Source organism: Electrona antarctica (genome assembly GCF_951216825.1).
Source record: "Electrona antarctica genome assembly, chromosome: 19".
In the NCBI taxonomy this organism is placed as follows: domain Eukaryota; kingdom Metazoa; phylum Chordata; class Actinopteri; order Myctophiformes; family Myctophidae; genus Electrona; species Electrona antarctica.
In genome coordinates this window covers 12,469,904-12,487,484 of record NC_136800.1, presented here as the reverse complement: position 1 = coordinate 12,487,484, position 17,581 = coordinate 12,469,904, and the positions used below count along the sequence as shown (strand labels likewise).

At 43.9% G+C, this 17,581-nt stretch overlaps 1 protein-coding gene across 1 annotated transcript in view; it reads right to left on the bottom strand.

Moving 5' to 3' along the window:
• The window catches only part of mcc (MCC regulator of WNT signaling pathway), an 81,039-nt gene that overhangs the window by 2,629 nt on the left and 60,829 nt on the right, over positions 1–17,581 (bottom strand). The window contains exons 12-17 of the mRNA XM_079488957.1: positions 14,902–15,042; positions 13,271–13,371; positions 9,569–9,755; positions 5,722–5,956; positions 4,931–5,149; positions 1,959–2,050 (exon numbers count right to left, since the gene is read on the bottom strand). Coding sequence (XP_079345083.1) covers positions 1,959–2,050; positions 4,931–5,149; positions 5,722–5,956; positions 9,569–9,755; positions 13,271–13,371; positions 14,902–15,042 — 975 coding nt within the window. The remainder of the gene's footprint in view (positions 1–1,958; positions 2,051–4,930; positions 5,150–5,721; positions 5,957–9,568; positions 9,756–13,270; positions 13,372–14,901; positions 15,043–17,581) is intronic.

The window sequence follows — 17,581 nt, the reverse complement described above, 5'->3', positions numbered from 1 at the left end:
AATTCGTATAGCTTTGTGTGAGTAAATGACCTTGTTCTTTTCTGATATTTCTACGCCCATCTTTATTTTACAGTAGAGAGAGAGGAATTCCTACAACACTGAATGTGAAGCATTTCCATGATGACTACATACACAGGCAGATCCAGGGACAGGTGATCAGCACACAGAGACTTTATTTGCTCTCTCTTCACAACTCAACCTTTATTTATATATAGCACATTTATAGCAACAAAGGTCAAACAGAAGTGCTGAACAAGAAGTTCCAGGGACACACATAGCTGTGTAATGGAGTGGTTGCACCACTCAAAAAGACACACCGAGCAGAAGAAAAACAAATGAAAGCTAAAACAAAACAAGTTAAACAGAACACAACAGCATATTAAAGCAGCATCAATGTATACACAGCAAGTGTACAACTACACATGTGTAGACTTGCTGTGACCATGTGTACTACACATGGTCAAGCAGCATTAAAGACCTGGGAGAAAATAATGGGTCTTTAACACTTTGACCCCCATTCACTAGTTAACCAAGTTAATTGATAAAGACCTCTTTCCCTCCAAAACACGAGTTACACGAGTAACGGGTTTTGATACATTTTAAGACATTTTAAGACATACAAGGCTGCCGTACAACCTTGTACGGCAGCTTCTGAGATCAGATTCTAAAAATGTCTTCTACATCCTGACAGTTTTCTGAAAAAGCTATGTTTCTATGTCAGTCGTTCTTCGATTTTTCAAAAATAGCAGACCTACAAGTTCGTAGCGCACCACTCGGTGGCGCGCTATGAGCTTGTAGATCTGCTATTTTTCAATAGCTAAAGCATAACATAATGCTAACACCAAAAGGGGTTCCCGCCTAAAATGGGGGTTAAGGCAGATTTTCGTGAAATGGAGCTACAATCACGACGGGGTGATCCTACAAAGGTTAGTGAAAAAACCCCGCAATTAAGTTTTGACAATCGTAAACTAGCGCTGTAAGTGTTAAGATGAAAAAAAACAAACACAGAGGACTGAGACTGAGCAGAGCGAATGTGAAAAGGCAGGGTGTTCCACAATCTGGGCCTGGCCACCGCAACGGCTCAGTCCCTCTAGTCTTATATGAGGTTCTGGCACAACTGGGCCACTGGTCAGCAACTGGTCAGCCGACCTCAACGGTCTGGCTGGGATGTATAGCTGAATGAGCTCAGATAGATACTGTATGGAGGGGCAAGCCCGTTTTGGGCTCAACCCATTAAGACCAAGAAAGCATCCGTGTCATTTACATTTTTTGCTATAGCAACTTAGAATTTATAACAGTGGTTCTCAAACAATAGCAGATCTACAAGCTCACGGCACCTCACTTTGTGCCACGCTGCAAGCTTGTACATCTGCTATTTTTTTACATTTTTCAAAATGTTTAAAATGTTGAATAACTTTTCAAAAAATGTGAACACAAATCTTCTCTTTTGGACATCCCTTAGCTTGGCACAAAACATGGGTTAAAAAGAAACAATCGTAGGTATTGGATGGAGCCCGCACACCATGGGTATAAGAAATACGTTCTTTATTGAAAGTTCTGACAACGTTTCGATCTATTTGATCTTCATCAGGTCATGTGAACATACACAAAAGTTTGTACTTTTATACTCAGGGAGTGCCCCCATTAACCAATCAGAACACCACATTTTGGTGCCCCTCCCATCACTACAGGTGTGACACGTGAGTGAGTGGGTGGGGACCCAGACATATTGATGTAAATATAAACTGTTCAGACATTTTAGTGCACCAATTAAAAAGAAACAATAACATTTCAAAAGTCAATTCTGAAACTGACTGGCAGCCTAGGGAGGCAGGGACTGGTGTGATGTCAGGCAGCAGGGTTCAAGGCACATGCCTGTAATGTTTAGCTTGAAATGAAAGACAATCATCTTAGACAAACAACACATCGTACAACAACAACTAATAAATTAGCCTTACCGCTTGATTGCATTAGTCAGTTCTGCAGCAAGGTCGCTGTCATTTATGGTTCTGAAGTCTGACAAGCTGATGGCTGGAGACTCTCCTCCATCCTAGACGACATACAAAAATAAACATAAAACAATATGTCTGTCAGGTGAAAAATGTTTGTTACTTGTTGATTCCTACATTTCCACATGGACATTCTAACGTCTTATGACGCAAATGTGTTGACAGACACTAACATTGTAGACTGTTTTTTTCCTAAGCAGCAGCTATGCAATGGGCAAAATCACATTCAGTTTCCACAAGAAACATGCACAAGCCGACGTTGTCCACAAGAGGGCAGCAGTGTATGTGAAAGATCTAATGCTAGCAGGCATACCCATAAACTTAACACTTAGTCACACAGCAACATGAACATTTTGAACATACTGTACTAAATAACATGAATGGTTTTCAATATTTATATATCCATGTGTGATTGGCTCGCCCCGTTTTCTTTTCCTTCTCTTCTTGCAGCCATTCCATATATAGATGGTGAAAAGGTCATATTAAGTGACTGAGATCAAAGGATGTCCCATTTGAGGGCTTGTTGATGGATGGCTTGCTATATGCCAAGTGGGGAATACGAGCCGGGTATAAGAAGAATGGATGGAATGAGGTAAAGGGAGTGGATTGCTGATGATGGTTGATTTTATAGTGACAGTGACACTTTGGCTAAGTGCCTTTGCTTGGCGTGGACGGTTGCATAAAGGTGTCTAATATGTGTTTGAGTCTGTGCGTATATGTATGTGCACATGGGTCCTGTGATGAATTGCTCTGATCATAGGATGTGACAGAATGGAATGATGTCACATGTGCTGTGTGTTGTCACACGTATGTCCTTAAGAGGACTGAATGTCCTCACGAGAATAGGAAGACCCTGCAGAATGGGGAGATTTGAGTATAAACTGACTGGTGCATTATACCCAATGAAGCCATTTGCAGAAGTGGAGGTGTTACACACCTGTCACTTTATATGCTATACTACCATTATTATGATAGTAGTTGAATTCTACTTCTTCTTGATCAATTCGATACCCGTTTGAATCTTCTACAGAATCTTCTTCCTCTTGCCAATATAACTTGCAGCATGATCTCAAATGAAAAGATGTTTGGTTCACTGTGCACTTCTATAAGCTAGACTTCACATTTTAATTACATTTTTAATTGAGCTCTGACAACTAGCTCAAACATTCACTGGAATATCTCATCAAATTGCAATGACATACAGTATAGCCTCACTGAAGCAATGCGATAAGAATTCAATTAATCAAATCATTGAATGACAGAAGATTAATCAAATAATTGGTTTAGCGATCTGCAACATTCTAATATGGGCCATTAGAACTTCACCAACATGTGAATGCTTGTCTTTGTTCCAGAAGGCAGCTCTCCAATGCGGCAGACTGCAGCGTTAAATCCTCAGGCAGGACCCATCTGGCAGTCTAGACTTAAGAATAAACGTGACCTCACCTTTGCCATTGGGGTCTCAAGGGTTTGGAACAACCTGCCTGAAGAGATTATGCTAGCCAGATCACTGTCTTCTGTTCTTTTGTCTGTCTTCGAAAAAACACAATTCTATAAACTTCCTTTAGGCATTTTTTTTACTCCCTTGTTTTATTATTCTTTTGTCGATTATCCGCTGAGAGTTGTTCTGTACCGTTGTTCTGGCAACTGTGGAGCGCTCTGTTTGTTTTGAAAGATGCTCTAAATAAAGATTGTATTATTTCAAAATGTAAAGTTATGACATCTGCATTCCCCAGGCTCCTATTAGATGGTTACATAAAGGGCTGGGCGATAAGACTTCCAATCAATATCACGATTCCGTCCGTTAGTCACCCACGCCTCCATAGGAAGGAGCCGGAAGGAGCCGCCGGTCCAACACCCGCCGGCACTGCTACGTCTGTGGAAACTTGGACCACCTGTCCTGGAGCTGCCCCCAGCGGGAGCAAGACATTAGTATGGCCTCAGCCGCTCCCTCGGACGGTGTAAAGCCCTGTCTGTACGGGAGAGATAGGCCACGGAAGTGTTCCACCCTACCTGTCAAAGTGGAAGGCCAAGATACACACGCTCTGATCGACTCTGGGAGCGCCGTCACTCTCGTGCGACCCGCCTACGCTGGCCACATCGAGAGGGAAACCGTACCCGTGCAGGCACTATGAGCTGGTAGATTTCAATGGGCTTCAATGGGCCAAACATTAAACGCCATTAACAATAAAGAGACAATATGACGTAAATGACACATTATGATTGAATGCAAGACATTTCTCACTCAACTATGTGGGGGAGTGGTTAGGGGTGGGGGAGTGATTATGCGAGCGATTAGGGGTGGAGACAAGTAGCTATTGTCACACCCATTCCTCTCAGCTCAGAGGTGCTAAAACTTTGAAATCTTGTCAAGGCATTTTCTCTACTTTGGGTTATTTTGTTTCAAAGAGTTATATCTTCTTCAAATATCTTCCAATTTCAATGAACAATACATCATATGAAAGCTTACATTCTGTAGTTTCATAATATGTAAAAAACAGAAAAATTACCATGGCCCCCTTGTGTCTGTAACCACTGTATTCGGTCACATACAGTATAGAAATATGGTTGTCAATCCATCACGTGGCGTGATGGATTGACAACACATATCATGTGGTGAAAATAGCCAATCTGCAAGCTTGCTACTTTGACTATTTTTGTACACCACCATTGTACAACAATGTGTAATGCAGACCTAAGTGGTTAATCACACTAATCGATTTAGTAAATTATAGTAAGAATATTTGAATGTTTTCCTGTCAATTTGTTCATATGATTTTCTTCTTCCTAAAAACAAAAACTTGCTTCTTGATTATTGATCGGTTATATATATTTTTTGTTAATTGCTTAGCACTAGTTTACAGGATGGGGAGGTTTTAAACTAGACCGTTTTGTTTTTTGAGTGCATAAAGAAGGCTCACCTTGGCTCCTCCGGAGGAGGACTTGTCCTTGCTGCTGCTCCCTGTGGAGCCTAGCGAACGCCTCCGCTGCTCCTGCTGCTCCTCCAGCTCCGCCTTCAGGTGCTCGATGTGCACCAGGTAGGCCTGCTCCTGAGCCTCCCTCGTGCTCAGACGCAACTCCACTGCCTTCTTCTCCTTCTCCAGGAGGTACAGCTGGGCCTTCAGCTCTGCCATCTCCTCCTGGAGAGGAGAGGAGAGGAGAGGAGAGGAGAGGAGAGGAGAGGAGAGGAGAGGAGAGGATGCAGTGGTGTCATGCACGATGTATACGATGTATACGATTCATGACTCGATAATCAAAATGGCCGTGCCCGATGACTCTTTGTCTGTTTACCTTTTTGAGATGCTTATATCTATTATATTTTGGCCCCGTCGCTAGTCGCGGTTGCAAGGTTTATGTTTCGGATGACTTAGATATTTTTTTTCCTCAAGCAAATCCGCTTTACATAGATTGTGCATTACATTCACCCATTCACACACACATTCATACACCGATGGCGGCGGAAACCATGCAAGGCACCAACCAGCACATCAGGAGCAATTAGGGGTTCAGAGTCTTGCTCAAGGACACTCCGACACCAACTCTGGGGGAGCCCGGGTTTGAACTGGCAACCTTGTGGTTACCATCCAGCCACTCTACCCCTGAGCCACCGCCGCCCCATTGGAAGGTACGGCAGAGGCTACAATAAAGAATTAATAGCTGGCTACATAAATGTGTAATGTCCCCCCCCCCCCCGATATTCCTCCAATGGTACCTTCATAGCCATCAGCTCCTGCATGAGGACAGCGTTCTCCAGGTCCAGGCGGTGCGTCTCTCCGCGGGGCTTCACCTCCAGGCTGAGCGGGTCCACGTGCACGCTCTCCAGGTCCAGCATGGTGAGCTTGACGGCCGCGCGGTCGTTCTTCAGCTGCTGCACGTAGTCCTTCAGCCGCTGCTCGTCCTCCTTGGAGAAGTCCGTGTCGCACGAGCTGGCCGTGGAGCTGGTGGTGCTGCATGGGAGAGGAAGACAAGGACCACGTCAAATAGATGGTGGTGCTGGGAAGAGGAAGACAAGGACCACGTCAAATAGATGGTGGTGCTGGGAAGAGGAAGACAAGGACCACGTCAAATAGATGGTGGTGCTGGGAAGAGGAAGACAAGGACCACGTCAAATAGATGGTGGTGCTGCATGGGAGAGGAAGACAAGGACCACGTCAAATAGATGGTGGTGCTGGGAAGAGGAAGAGAAGGACCACGTCAAATAGATGGTGCTGCATGGGAGAGGAAGACAAGGACCACGTCAAATAGATGGTGGTGCTGGGAAGAGGAAGAGAAGGACCACGTCAAATAGATGGTGGTGCTGCATGGGAGAGGAAGACAAGGACCACGTCAAATAGATGGTGGTGCTGGGAAGAGGAAGACAAGGACCACGTCAAATAGATGGTGGTGCTGCATGGGAGAGGAAGACAAGGACCACGTCAAATAGATGGTGGTGCTGGGAAGAGGAAGACAAGGACCACGTCAAATAGATGGTGGTGCTGGGAAGAGGAAGACAAGGACCACGTCAAATAGATGGTGGTGCTGGGAAGAGGAAGACAAGGACCACGTCAAATAGATGGTGGTGCTGGGAAGAGGAAGACAAGGACCACGTCAAATAGATGGTGGTGCTGGGAAGAGGAAGACAAGGACCACGTCAAATAGATGGTGGTGCTGGGAAGAGGAAGAGAAGAATCACGTCAAATAGAGCATACATGGGCAACTAACTAGTACAGTAGGTGAAGTGGGCAGCCGTGAAGCAGTGCTCGGGGACCACACCATCACTTAATGCGGCCTGGAGGTTAATATCGGAATACTGATATATTATTGATTTCATCCGTTTACAAACATGCAAACAGGACCCACTTTAATTACTTACGTCTATTATATTAGTAGCTTAATGACTACTATTTAAATTGTATTGTCTTTTTTTTGTCCAAAGTATTTCTATTTAAGTTCATGAGGTTGACTCCGGCGCCTTTTGACGCCTATTTTCGTATACGTACCTCCTAGTCGATGACACCTTTTCACGCCTTTTTTAATATCAATTGAAATGATTACGGTGATCAACTGTGTCCTGTATGCTCTCATAACACTCTGGTTCCGGTGCGGTGAAAAAATAAACGGAAATGAAAATTCGGGTAATATCTTCTTTTTGGCTCAAAACAAGATTGATTTGCGGCTCATTTCTCTAAATGATATGATACTCGTTTATAAAAAAGTACGTTTTGGGTGGATTAAATGACAATCGCGAGACATGTTACATAGCAGATTTTTACTTCCTGACTCGCAGTTTCTGGCCAAATTGGCTTTCAAACTATAAGTGCTCGCCATTTAAAGGAGAATTCCATACTAGAAGGCTTTCTTACCTGTATTTGTAGTTGTTACGTCCCCACCAAAGAGGTCCAGGTGTTATTTTGTGCAAAAGTGCATTATTGACTATTTCCCCTACCATAAGCCCTCAATGGGGGTTGGGTTTTTGTGTTAATTCGCTTATTCCCATTGAAATAAGTAGTAAAGTGTGCCGCTTGGGATACTATTTACAATATGAAGAGAGGATATATACCAAAAAATAATATTTTTGAGCGATGGAAATAAGCGAATTAGCACAACACCCCATAGCCCCATTCAATTCAATGCAATTCATTGAGGGCTTATGGTAGGGGAAATAGCCAATAATGCGCTTTTGCACAAAATAACACCTGGACCTCTTTGGTGGGGACGTAACAACTACAAATAAAGGGAAGAAAGCCTTCTAGTATGGAATTCTCCTTTAAAATGAATGGATGGCGCTCGGAGCCCTCCACCAGATGGCGCTAAATTAATTAAGATAAATATAACTAAATGCATTTGATTGCAATAAAAAAAAAAACAGCAAAAATAGCCGATCTACAAGCTCAAAACGCGTCGCTGTGCGATGCCTTTTGCGCTTGTAGATCAGCTATTTTTGCTAGCATAGAAGTAGGGCATTAGAAAAAAGTTAAAATACGGAGATAAGAGGTTTCGGCACTCTGGAGTGTGTGGAAATATAGTGGCCCCGTCCACCATTAAAGTTGCACACCCCTAAAATAGATGGTGGTGCAGGGAGAGGAAGAGAAGAAGCACGTCAAACAGATCAGTTGGTTCTCAACCTCTCTCAGGCCGTGACCCTCCCAAAATAATCATATTTGAACAGGGCCACCCCCTTAAATATAAAGACAAGTGAACGAGAAGAGAAGTTGGTTTACAAAGTCGTCGCAGAGCGGTGTGTGTGTGTGTGTGTGCACGCACGCGCACACGCACGTGAGTGTGTATGTCACTCTGTCCTCAACAATGACTCAATACACTGCACTTACTGTATCATCAAATCACAACACAAGGCCATGAAACATCAACTATTAGATCTCAAACTCAATATCTGACATGTATTGTGGTGGGGAACATTGCTGCACCACTTAGGGTTATATCTGATCAAATTGAGGAAGGATGTTCTGTGTTTGCATTGCTGAAAATCAAGTGCACAATGTTCAACGAAGACAAGAGCGAGGACACCACAATGAAAAATACAATCTGCACAATGTCAGACAAAAAGTGGAAAGTAATAATAGTAAGTAAAGAGTAAAAATGTGTGCGCAAGCAGAAGCAGAGCGCACAAATACTGCTACCGTACTAACTAATGTTGTCTATTATAACTGCTGTTCTAAATCCTTTAGATCTGTTATTGACCTTATACCAACCTTGAAACGTACCTTAGTTACGTCACCATCAACAGCCAATAAGGGACCACCATTCTCACACACACACACACACACACGCACACGCACACGCACACGCACACGCACGCACACACGCACACGCACACGCACCTTAGTTACGTTCAGCCAATCCCCGATTGGCCAACAGACAACACTGACATACGACCGACATACGCAGCCGATTACAGTACTTGCGCGCTCTGCTTGCGCAAGTACTAGATAAATGACTCAAGTCATATATAATTATATATCAGCTTGCATTCCATTCTCTTGCATATTGTACCTTAGTGGGGATTTCTGTAGTTGCGTTTACTTTGTAGTAGTCTAGTCATGGTGCGGTGGGGGAAGTGTCCTATTGGCCGCATAGGGCTAGTGGCCATTGGCTTAGAGGCCAGCCAATCAAGCACATCTGGCCACTAGACCATGTGACTAGAATAGAAAGTCTGATCATTGACCAGCTCTGCAAGCTGATTAAAAAGTACACAAGTTAAATTTGAGCTTAGTGATGCATTTCTTTTTCCTGGTATTTTTCCCATCATACAGTGAGTCACACTGAGATCATGAAAGAAGAGATCCTGATATCGATCCATGCACACTGAGGTACAGCATGCCCTGGGTGCTTATACACACGCACGCTGCACGGCGAGGGAGTAAAACATCAAGTGAACCGTTTTTCAAAAGCACCATGGTAACAAATTCTCATAATCATAACATCACATATTTTCAGAACAGAACAGACAGAAACTGAAAATCCCATTAATCATTGCCATTGAGGGAAGAAAACAAAGGGCATCTGACTGTACTCCAAAAGCCCAGAGTTTAACTGTATTCCTGTCCTGACTCCAGTCTCACCTGGTGTGGCTGTTGGAGGACAGACTCTCCCAGGGCTGGACGGTGCAGCCGCTGACGGTGTAGGCCGCTCCACCGCAGCTCCCGTCCAGACGCGTCAGCAGCTCCTTGGCTGCGTTCTCTGCCGTCTTCCGGCTGTCCTGGGCCCTCTTGAGGATCTGGCTGGTGCTCTCCTCACCACACTGATCTCCTACGCACGCACATGCACACACACACACACACGCACACACACTTAACTCTTTTCAATCTGGTGCCCCTACTTTGGGATCATTATTATAGGCATGATTATACACGGTTTTCAATGGTTACTGGCAGTTTTTTTTTACCTTATTTTGACGACCCACAGGGCACGCGATGTGTCCAGGATGTTAACAAAGGCTTTTACCTTATTTTGTCGACCCACAGGGCACACGATGTGTCCAGGATGTTAACAAAGGCTATCTGGAGGGGCGGACAATACATTTTGTAAACACGATCGTAGGTTCTTTAATTATGGGCCGTTCTATATACTGTAGCTTGTTTTGAGTGTGTTAAAGTCACACACCATAAGAAAGACATGCTGGCCTCTGTGGAACCCAAATGAAATGAAATAAGTCATGAAGATCGAGACGGGAAGTTGACTAACGTGCCTTGGTAATTTCTAATTTTCAATGAGAGGCGGGCGATTATTTTGGAAGCACGGAGAAGTTATGGGGCGTTGACACAGGCAAGAAGTTATGGGGCGTCAACACAGGCAAGAAGTTATGGGGCGTCAACACAGGCAAGAAGTTATGGGGCGTCAACACAGGCAAGAAGTTATGGGGCGTTGCCACAGGCAAGCGTGGTCCCGTGAAATTGTCGCGCGCGTCCTTGTTTGCACACACGCCCACGGGCGACTAGACCTGGATTGTGGTGAGATTTCTCTTCACGCCGCACAGCCACACCCCTCATGAACTGATCCAAGCGAGAACGCCTGCGTCGCTCGCTTCCCGTCTGAAGCGGCCTTGCGCTTGAAACCTACCGGTCGCACTAGCATGAGCCGATTTATCTTATGCTCCATGGAAATGAATGCAGACACTCACTGGCCACGCACGGAAGCTCCACTGGCCAGGATTGACTAGAACAGTTGTGCACAAACCTGCCGACTCTTTGTTTGGGTGGGTTCCAAGCGTCTCACATCCTTTGGTCTGGTCTTTCTCAGACACCATAATACTCTGAATGTCTTTCAGCATATCGTTGCTGTCCGGTGGAAATCTCATATGTCCAAAACCGTTACTCTTCAGGAAATGGAATTTGATCCAATGTAGTTATTATTTCATTGTCATAAGCTCTTGTTTTCGTTGGTGTGATATTTATAAAACCCACAGACACACTTTCGCTTTCACTTATTTATTTATTATTCCAAAAATAGCAGGTCTATAAGCTCTCAGCGCGTTGCATTGCAATGCATTGTGTGCTTGTAGATCGGCTATTTTTGCAACTTTTGTGTGACGCTGCAGTATCATGACGAAGTAGGGCATTGATTTCTGAAAATATAAATAGTAGAAATATGGAGATACAAGGATAGCAACGCTATCATTATTTGCAGCCATCTGCAGAGCACAGGGCAGTGGCAACCTGACTCAGTCAGTTCTCATTACCAGAAAATATCTTTTGCTCAGTGGAATGCAGTTGCCATTGTGTTTTTTGAATAACCCCCACAGCCTCTAGTCTAAAGAATAGCTGCTTCCCCTGCCACACAATCACCTAGCTGACAGCTGTGTTCAGAATTGTTCTCATTAGCGGCAGTATTGAGCTGATCCATTCATGCCCAGCTCAAGCAAGAATGTTGTTGTGAACGCACTCCATTCACTTCCAAGGAGGTCTATACTATAGCACCATTTGTTCAATTTCTGTCCTTTTCTCCATTATTGAAACATCTCAGAGACTCATTTCATTGATTCAATTAACAACAGAAAAGATATTGTGGTTGGAGGCCAATATAGAAAGACCCAATGATAAAAGCATGGCCGAGTGAGTGTCTCTGAAGAGAGATAGAGCATCACAGCTGAACCTCTGGCTCTCCTTCACAACAGTGGAAGCTGTGACCTTGTCCCCGAGACAAGGTCACAGTGGAAGCTGTGACCTTGTCCCCGAGACAAGGAAAGACGACATATTTCTATCACTTTTCCACCAGCTCTCCTACTGTATGTTTCTTAGCATTTCTTTGTCTCTGTAATGTCTCGGTTGATGTGCTATCCACCTTGCCAGTGCCACTGTATAGAACTGTATTGCTCCACCTTAGTCTCCACACAGCCAATATAACACTGGTAATAATATATCATATTTTAGTTTTCATTATATTAAAGGAGCATTCAGTGATTTGGAAAAAACCCTGGTCCACCCGGTAACAAGATGTGCACATGCACACGCTCTACAGTGGGGGAAGTACAACAGACCAACAGCACATGCACCAAGGCCCGCCCCACTCGATCATGATTGGAGGAAGGCCCCTCTCATCCTGATTGGATGAAGGCTTTGCCACCCAAAGCCCAAACCGAAACTAGGGTTTTTTGACCCCAGGGGCTCACTGGGGACAGGGAGGAACTCCTTATATGGTCAGCACACTCTATAGTAGGGAGGATTATCCAAAAAACAAGAAGAAATAAGTGATATTTGAATTAAGTGAAATCACTGAATATCCCTTTAAAGTCACAATACAATGTTATTGTGCCAATAAAAAGATATATACACATACTGATACTGATGTATTTATCCGAATATATTGTGACATTTGATTTTATCTCAGCCCTAGTTAGCACTGTTGCCTCACAGAAAGAAGGCCCCGAGTTTGGCCCCCAATTGGGGTCTTTCTGTGGGGTCTTTGCATGTTCCATGTTAGTGTGGGTTTCCTACCACACGAAGATACATTATCAGGGACATGCTCCTGCCTCGGGGCTAGAGCTGTGTGGTCCCCGAGCACTGCTTCACGGCTGCCCACTTCACCTACTGTACTAGTTAGGATGGGGCAACTGCAGAGGACAAACGTTTCCACTGGAATCAATGAAGTATAACTTAGCTAAAAGCGTTAACTGAAACGTGGTGGTTATGTGTACTAGATTTTCAGGCGGCCTTAAAATCTAGACTTATATTGTGCTGATCAGAACAATGATCACCCAGTTATGGCCATTTGAAGTGTTTAACCCTGCTGTGACACTGCAGTAGTGTCTTGCAATTTGTTTTTGTTTCTCCGGTGGGACTATTCTCATGCCAGGCCCCTGAACAGTGTTTGGTGCCAGGTTTGGTGCGGATCGGGCAACAGTGCGCCTGTGGCCCGCTGGGGGGCCCTGGCAGAGCTGGTGTGCCTGCCTATTCCCATGGCAGACCCCTGAACATGGTCTGTGTCAATTTGGGTTGCGGATCAGAGAAACGTGGCGCTTCACAAGTCCACATGTTATGTTTGTGACATCGTCCACCGTCGGTTCTTCCCTTGTCCTAGGCAAGTTTAATATAGGATACATAAATCGTGCATTTGGTAAATGGTGCATTTATATAGCGCTTTTATCCTCATATACCGATAGCGGAGGAAACCAACCTGCACATCGGGAGCAATTAGAGGTTCAGAGTCTTGCTCAAGGGCACTTCGACACCAACTCTGGGGGAGCCTGGGATCGATTTTTTCCCCATCCGGCCACTCTACCCCTGAGCCACTGCCGCCCCGAACATAAGAACAAAGTGTTTCTTTACCTACGGAGCCGACTCCAGCTGCTCTGAACTGTCCCAGGACCAGGTTCTGCTCACTCTCTGCCAAAGTCAACAGCAGTTCATAAGCCTCGATGCACTGCTCACTGGAGGACACACACACGTATGCACGCACACACACACACACGCACGTCAGATAAACACACAACACAGAACAGAAATGGTTCAGACGGCATCTTTCATAGACAGACAGTATTTGCAGTGCTTTGCAGATTCTCGTGCCTACAAGTAAAGCTGCATGCACCACTCTCCCATGGCAGCACAAAACTCATCCATACCAATATCTGAAAGGGCTAATAAATGTACACACACACACACACACACACACACACACACACACACACACACACACACACACACACACACACACACACACACACACACACACACACACACACACACACACACACACACACACACACACACACACACACACACACACACACACACACACACACACACACACACACACACACACATTAGACAGACAGGTAGATTCACTTTACACAGACTGGCTCTGTTAATCTAATTAACCCATTTTGACCTGAGATCAGATTCTAAAAATGTCTTCTACATCCTGACAGTTTTCTGAAAAAGCTATGTTTCTATGTCAGTCGTTTCAAAAATAGCAGACATGCTATTTTTCAATAGCTAAAGCATAACATAATGCTAACACCAAAAGGGGTTCCCGCCCAAAATGGGTTAAAATGCTGCCTGTAGGCTTGGTTAGGGACATACCTCATCAGGTACCACATCACATGCAAAGGCAGAGGCCCGTGGCAAGCACACTGGCTTAGATGAAATGCTAATGACATGCTAATGAGGGTTCAACCATACAAGGTAAGAAGAAGAAATTGAATAGGCCTGGGGTATGGATTTAACTGTATGTGTGCTTTAAACAATTCAAAACAGGTATAGCATCTAACTTCTCAGAAAACTGAATTTAGAAGACATGTGTAGAATCGGCCTCAGGTCTTCTTAATGGGTTAAAGATATTTCTGCCCATCAGCTAACTCTTTTTTCCTTTCTTTTTCCCTTTCTTGCTGCTCCTTGCAGCAAGATGGGTTCCCCTGTTGCCGTCAGGGAGAAACCTTGTATGTCCCAAAATGAAACAGGGCTCCATTTGATTCAATGGAATCATGAGGATTTTAGTCACAAGCTCTTGATACTTTTCATTGGTTAAATACTTGTAAAACCTGCAGACTGAAGTAAAGGGTGCTATAAAAAACAATAACAAAATATGGACATACAAGGTTTCCACCTGACAGCGACCTTATGAAATTCATGTGACTTCTTCCCCGACATCCTGTGTGTGTGTGTGTGTGTGTGTGCGCGCGCGCGCGCACGCACGCACGCACGCACGCACACACGTACGTGTAGGGACGGGTTTACCACTGGGATGGGTGGGCTGCAGCCCTGGGGCCCCTGACAGATTTGTGTTTAGTTATTGTATATTTAGTTTTACTCTTTTAATTACTCTAGCTCAGGGGCCTCAACTCCTATAAATCCGGCACTGTGTGTGTGTGTGTGTGTGTGTGTGTGTGTGTGTGTGTGTGTGTGTGTGTGTGTGTGTGTGTGTGTGTGTGTGTGTGTGTGTGTGTGGTACTATTCTGTACCTGTACTGCAGTGCCAGTCTGAGAGCGGTAGCGTTGGACTCATATTTGCCCACCAGCATGCTCATCCTCTCAGCGTTGCCCTTACACTCCTCCAGAGTGATGGTCAGCAGGTCGTTCTGAGACTTCAGGTGTTCAATGCGGCTAGAGGACACACACACAAGCACGCACGCGCACACAGTTACATATCGTTGCTGTAGGGCAGAAACCTTGCAAATGAATGCTCCACTTCGTCATACTAACAGTGTCCCACAAAAGTAGCAAAAACGTGTTGCATCGCAAGCTTGTAGATCCTCTAATTTAGAAAAATATGTAAAGTGAAAGTGGTTACAGTAGTGTTTGTGGGTTTTTGTAAATATTGAACCAAGTACCGTTTTTGGACACGCAAGGTTTCCACTCAACAGCAATGATATATAGTTCATTTAAAACCAATGGCCTTCCAATGCCTCTCTCGCCTTTATCATTTTAGAAACCTCAGCCCTCCTCGTGCTCGCTGCAGTCAGCCAGAATAACACTTCTTCTCTCATGAATAGAATTATGAACCTAATTCAGTTCCTTTGCACTGATAAAAAGAGAAAAGTGTGAAGCATCATTTTTTCAAATAGACTCGTCGGTTTTCTGTTTTAGCACTGATGACAGCGCTGATAACCTTAAAACCTGTGCATTACTAACACCAACAGTGTCATGACTGAATGAAGGTATTCATGGTGCTCAGCAGAGACTACTGCACCCTAAAAAAAGACCCATTCATGCAGTTGAGTGGTGGAAAGCTGGCACTTGTCAGTGGTGGTTACCACCAGTGGTGGAAAGTACATTTAGTACTGTACAATTTTGAGATATTCTTTTACTGGAGTATTTCCGATTTTCAATACTCTACTCCAATACATCTCAGAAACAAAATAGTGTACTTTTACTCTACTGCAATTACTTGAAAACTTTAGTTACTAGTTATTTACTTTATTTTTAACCACCATTTAACCACTCAACTCAGCATTTTATATACTTCAGCTTTTTGAAAATAGTTGATCTGTTGTGAGCTTGTCGATTTGCTATTTTCAAAAGATCTTTAAAACGTTCTGGGTCATTCTGAGTACATTTACCTTTAGTACTTTAAGTATATTATGATGCCAATAACATTGTGTGGAACCTGGACCATGGGATGTCAACAGTCCAGTGTAAACGACAACAATATTTATTTACCTCTGTACCACATGAGCGCTAGCGTCCCCATCCTGGGGGCGAGCATTTGGCGGAAATAGCAGATCTACTTGAGTAGATCAGCTATTTTCGGGGAAGATATTTAGTGCAGAGGGAAAAAGGAGGGGACTAGTACAGAGCCCTGGGGAATCCAGTTAACTAAGTACTGTATATAGGGTTTAAGTCGATCGTTACAGTATATAAATGGGGATATATTCACAAACGGTACATTCTTAAAGGGATTGAATTGTAGATAGAAAATAGCAGCACATTTAGAACTTTTGCACTGCAAAATATAGGTCAGTTTTATTCCAATGTTTACAGTACATTACCAAGGAAAATAAACCTCCTGAAAAAAAGACATCTAGCACAGAGGCAATCAGCTAGAATCTAGGGGATTTGTTTATCATCTAGGTCCCAGATGATTAAAACATGGCTTCAATGCCCATTTATTTACATACTGTACTGTATGTATCACTGATTGGGCCATTAAAACAAGCTAATGCTAGTATATCAGTTGCTGCTTGCAAGCTGCATTCGTCACTGTAGCTACCCCGTGAAACACTTTAAAACAGTATAGAAGCTTACAGTAATTCAGAGGCAATCATGGTCCACAAAACCCAAATTGCACCTTCTTCACCCCTAGCGTACCAAGGCAACCAAGGCAATACTCTTACATGGTCCAAGATCAATGACAATGGCCATGTTCACATGCATACAGTGCACCCAGAATACACTCTTATCCCAGCCATTGTCTTGTTCTAAACAGAGTTGCCTTTGCTGGTTTGATTCCAATATCCTTCTTTCTATGAGCCTTTATGAATTAACAGTTTTTTCTAGAGAACTTTGAAACGCTTGCTAGAGCAGTAAGGCAGTCACATCAACAAGATTTTGGTGGTAATAGCGGTGGTAATAGCCGGGGAGCCAGTCACACAAAATGTGAGAGGACCTGTGATGTTATGCCGTACTTTGGCCTTTAGCCGATCTACACACAAGCTCTCAGTCTCTTGTATATCTGCCGTGTTTTTTGAGTGGTGTAAACCACTCCTACAACTGGCTTTTGTGTGCAGAAAAAAATGAGCATGGTTGCTATGTGCAAAATAATTTCTGACGTAATTAAATCACACCCGGGTGAACTGGATGACCGTAGCAACCATGGTCATTTTTTCTGCACAAAAAAAGCCAGTTGTGAAATCACATCCGGGTGTGATTTCATTACGTCAGATCAGAGCTGATCAGGCTATATAATACCTTACCTTATATAATACCTCACATCGGACGTCAGACATTACGTCAGACCACAGCTGATCATGCTATATAAAACCTTACACCACTCAGTTCACACGGGTGTGTTTTTTTCTATTCATCTGGTCATTAAAGCTGCTATAAGCAATAATATGTCAAAATTTTAATGACCTTTTTATTTTTTGGTATTCAGACAGCCAGCAATGGGTAGAACGCTCCCAAAAGAAATTAGTCTCTGTGA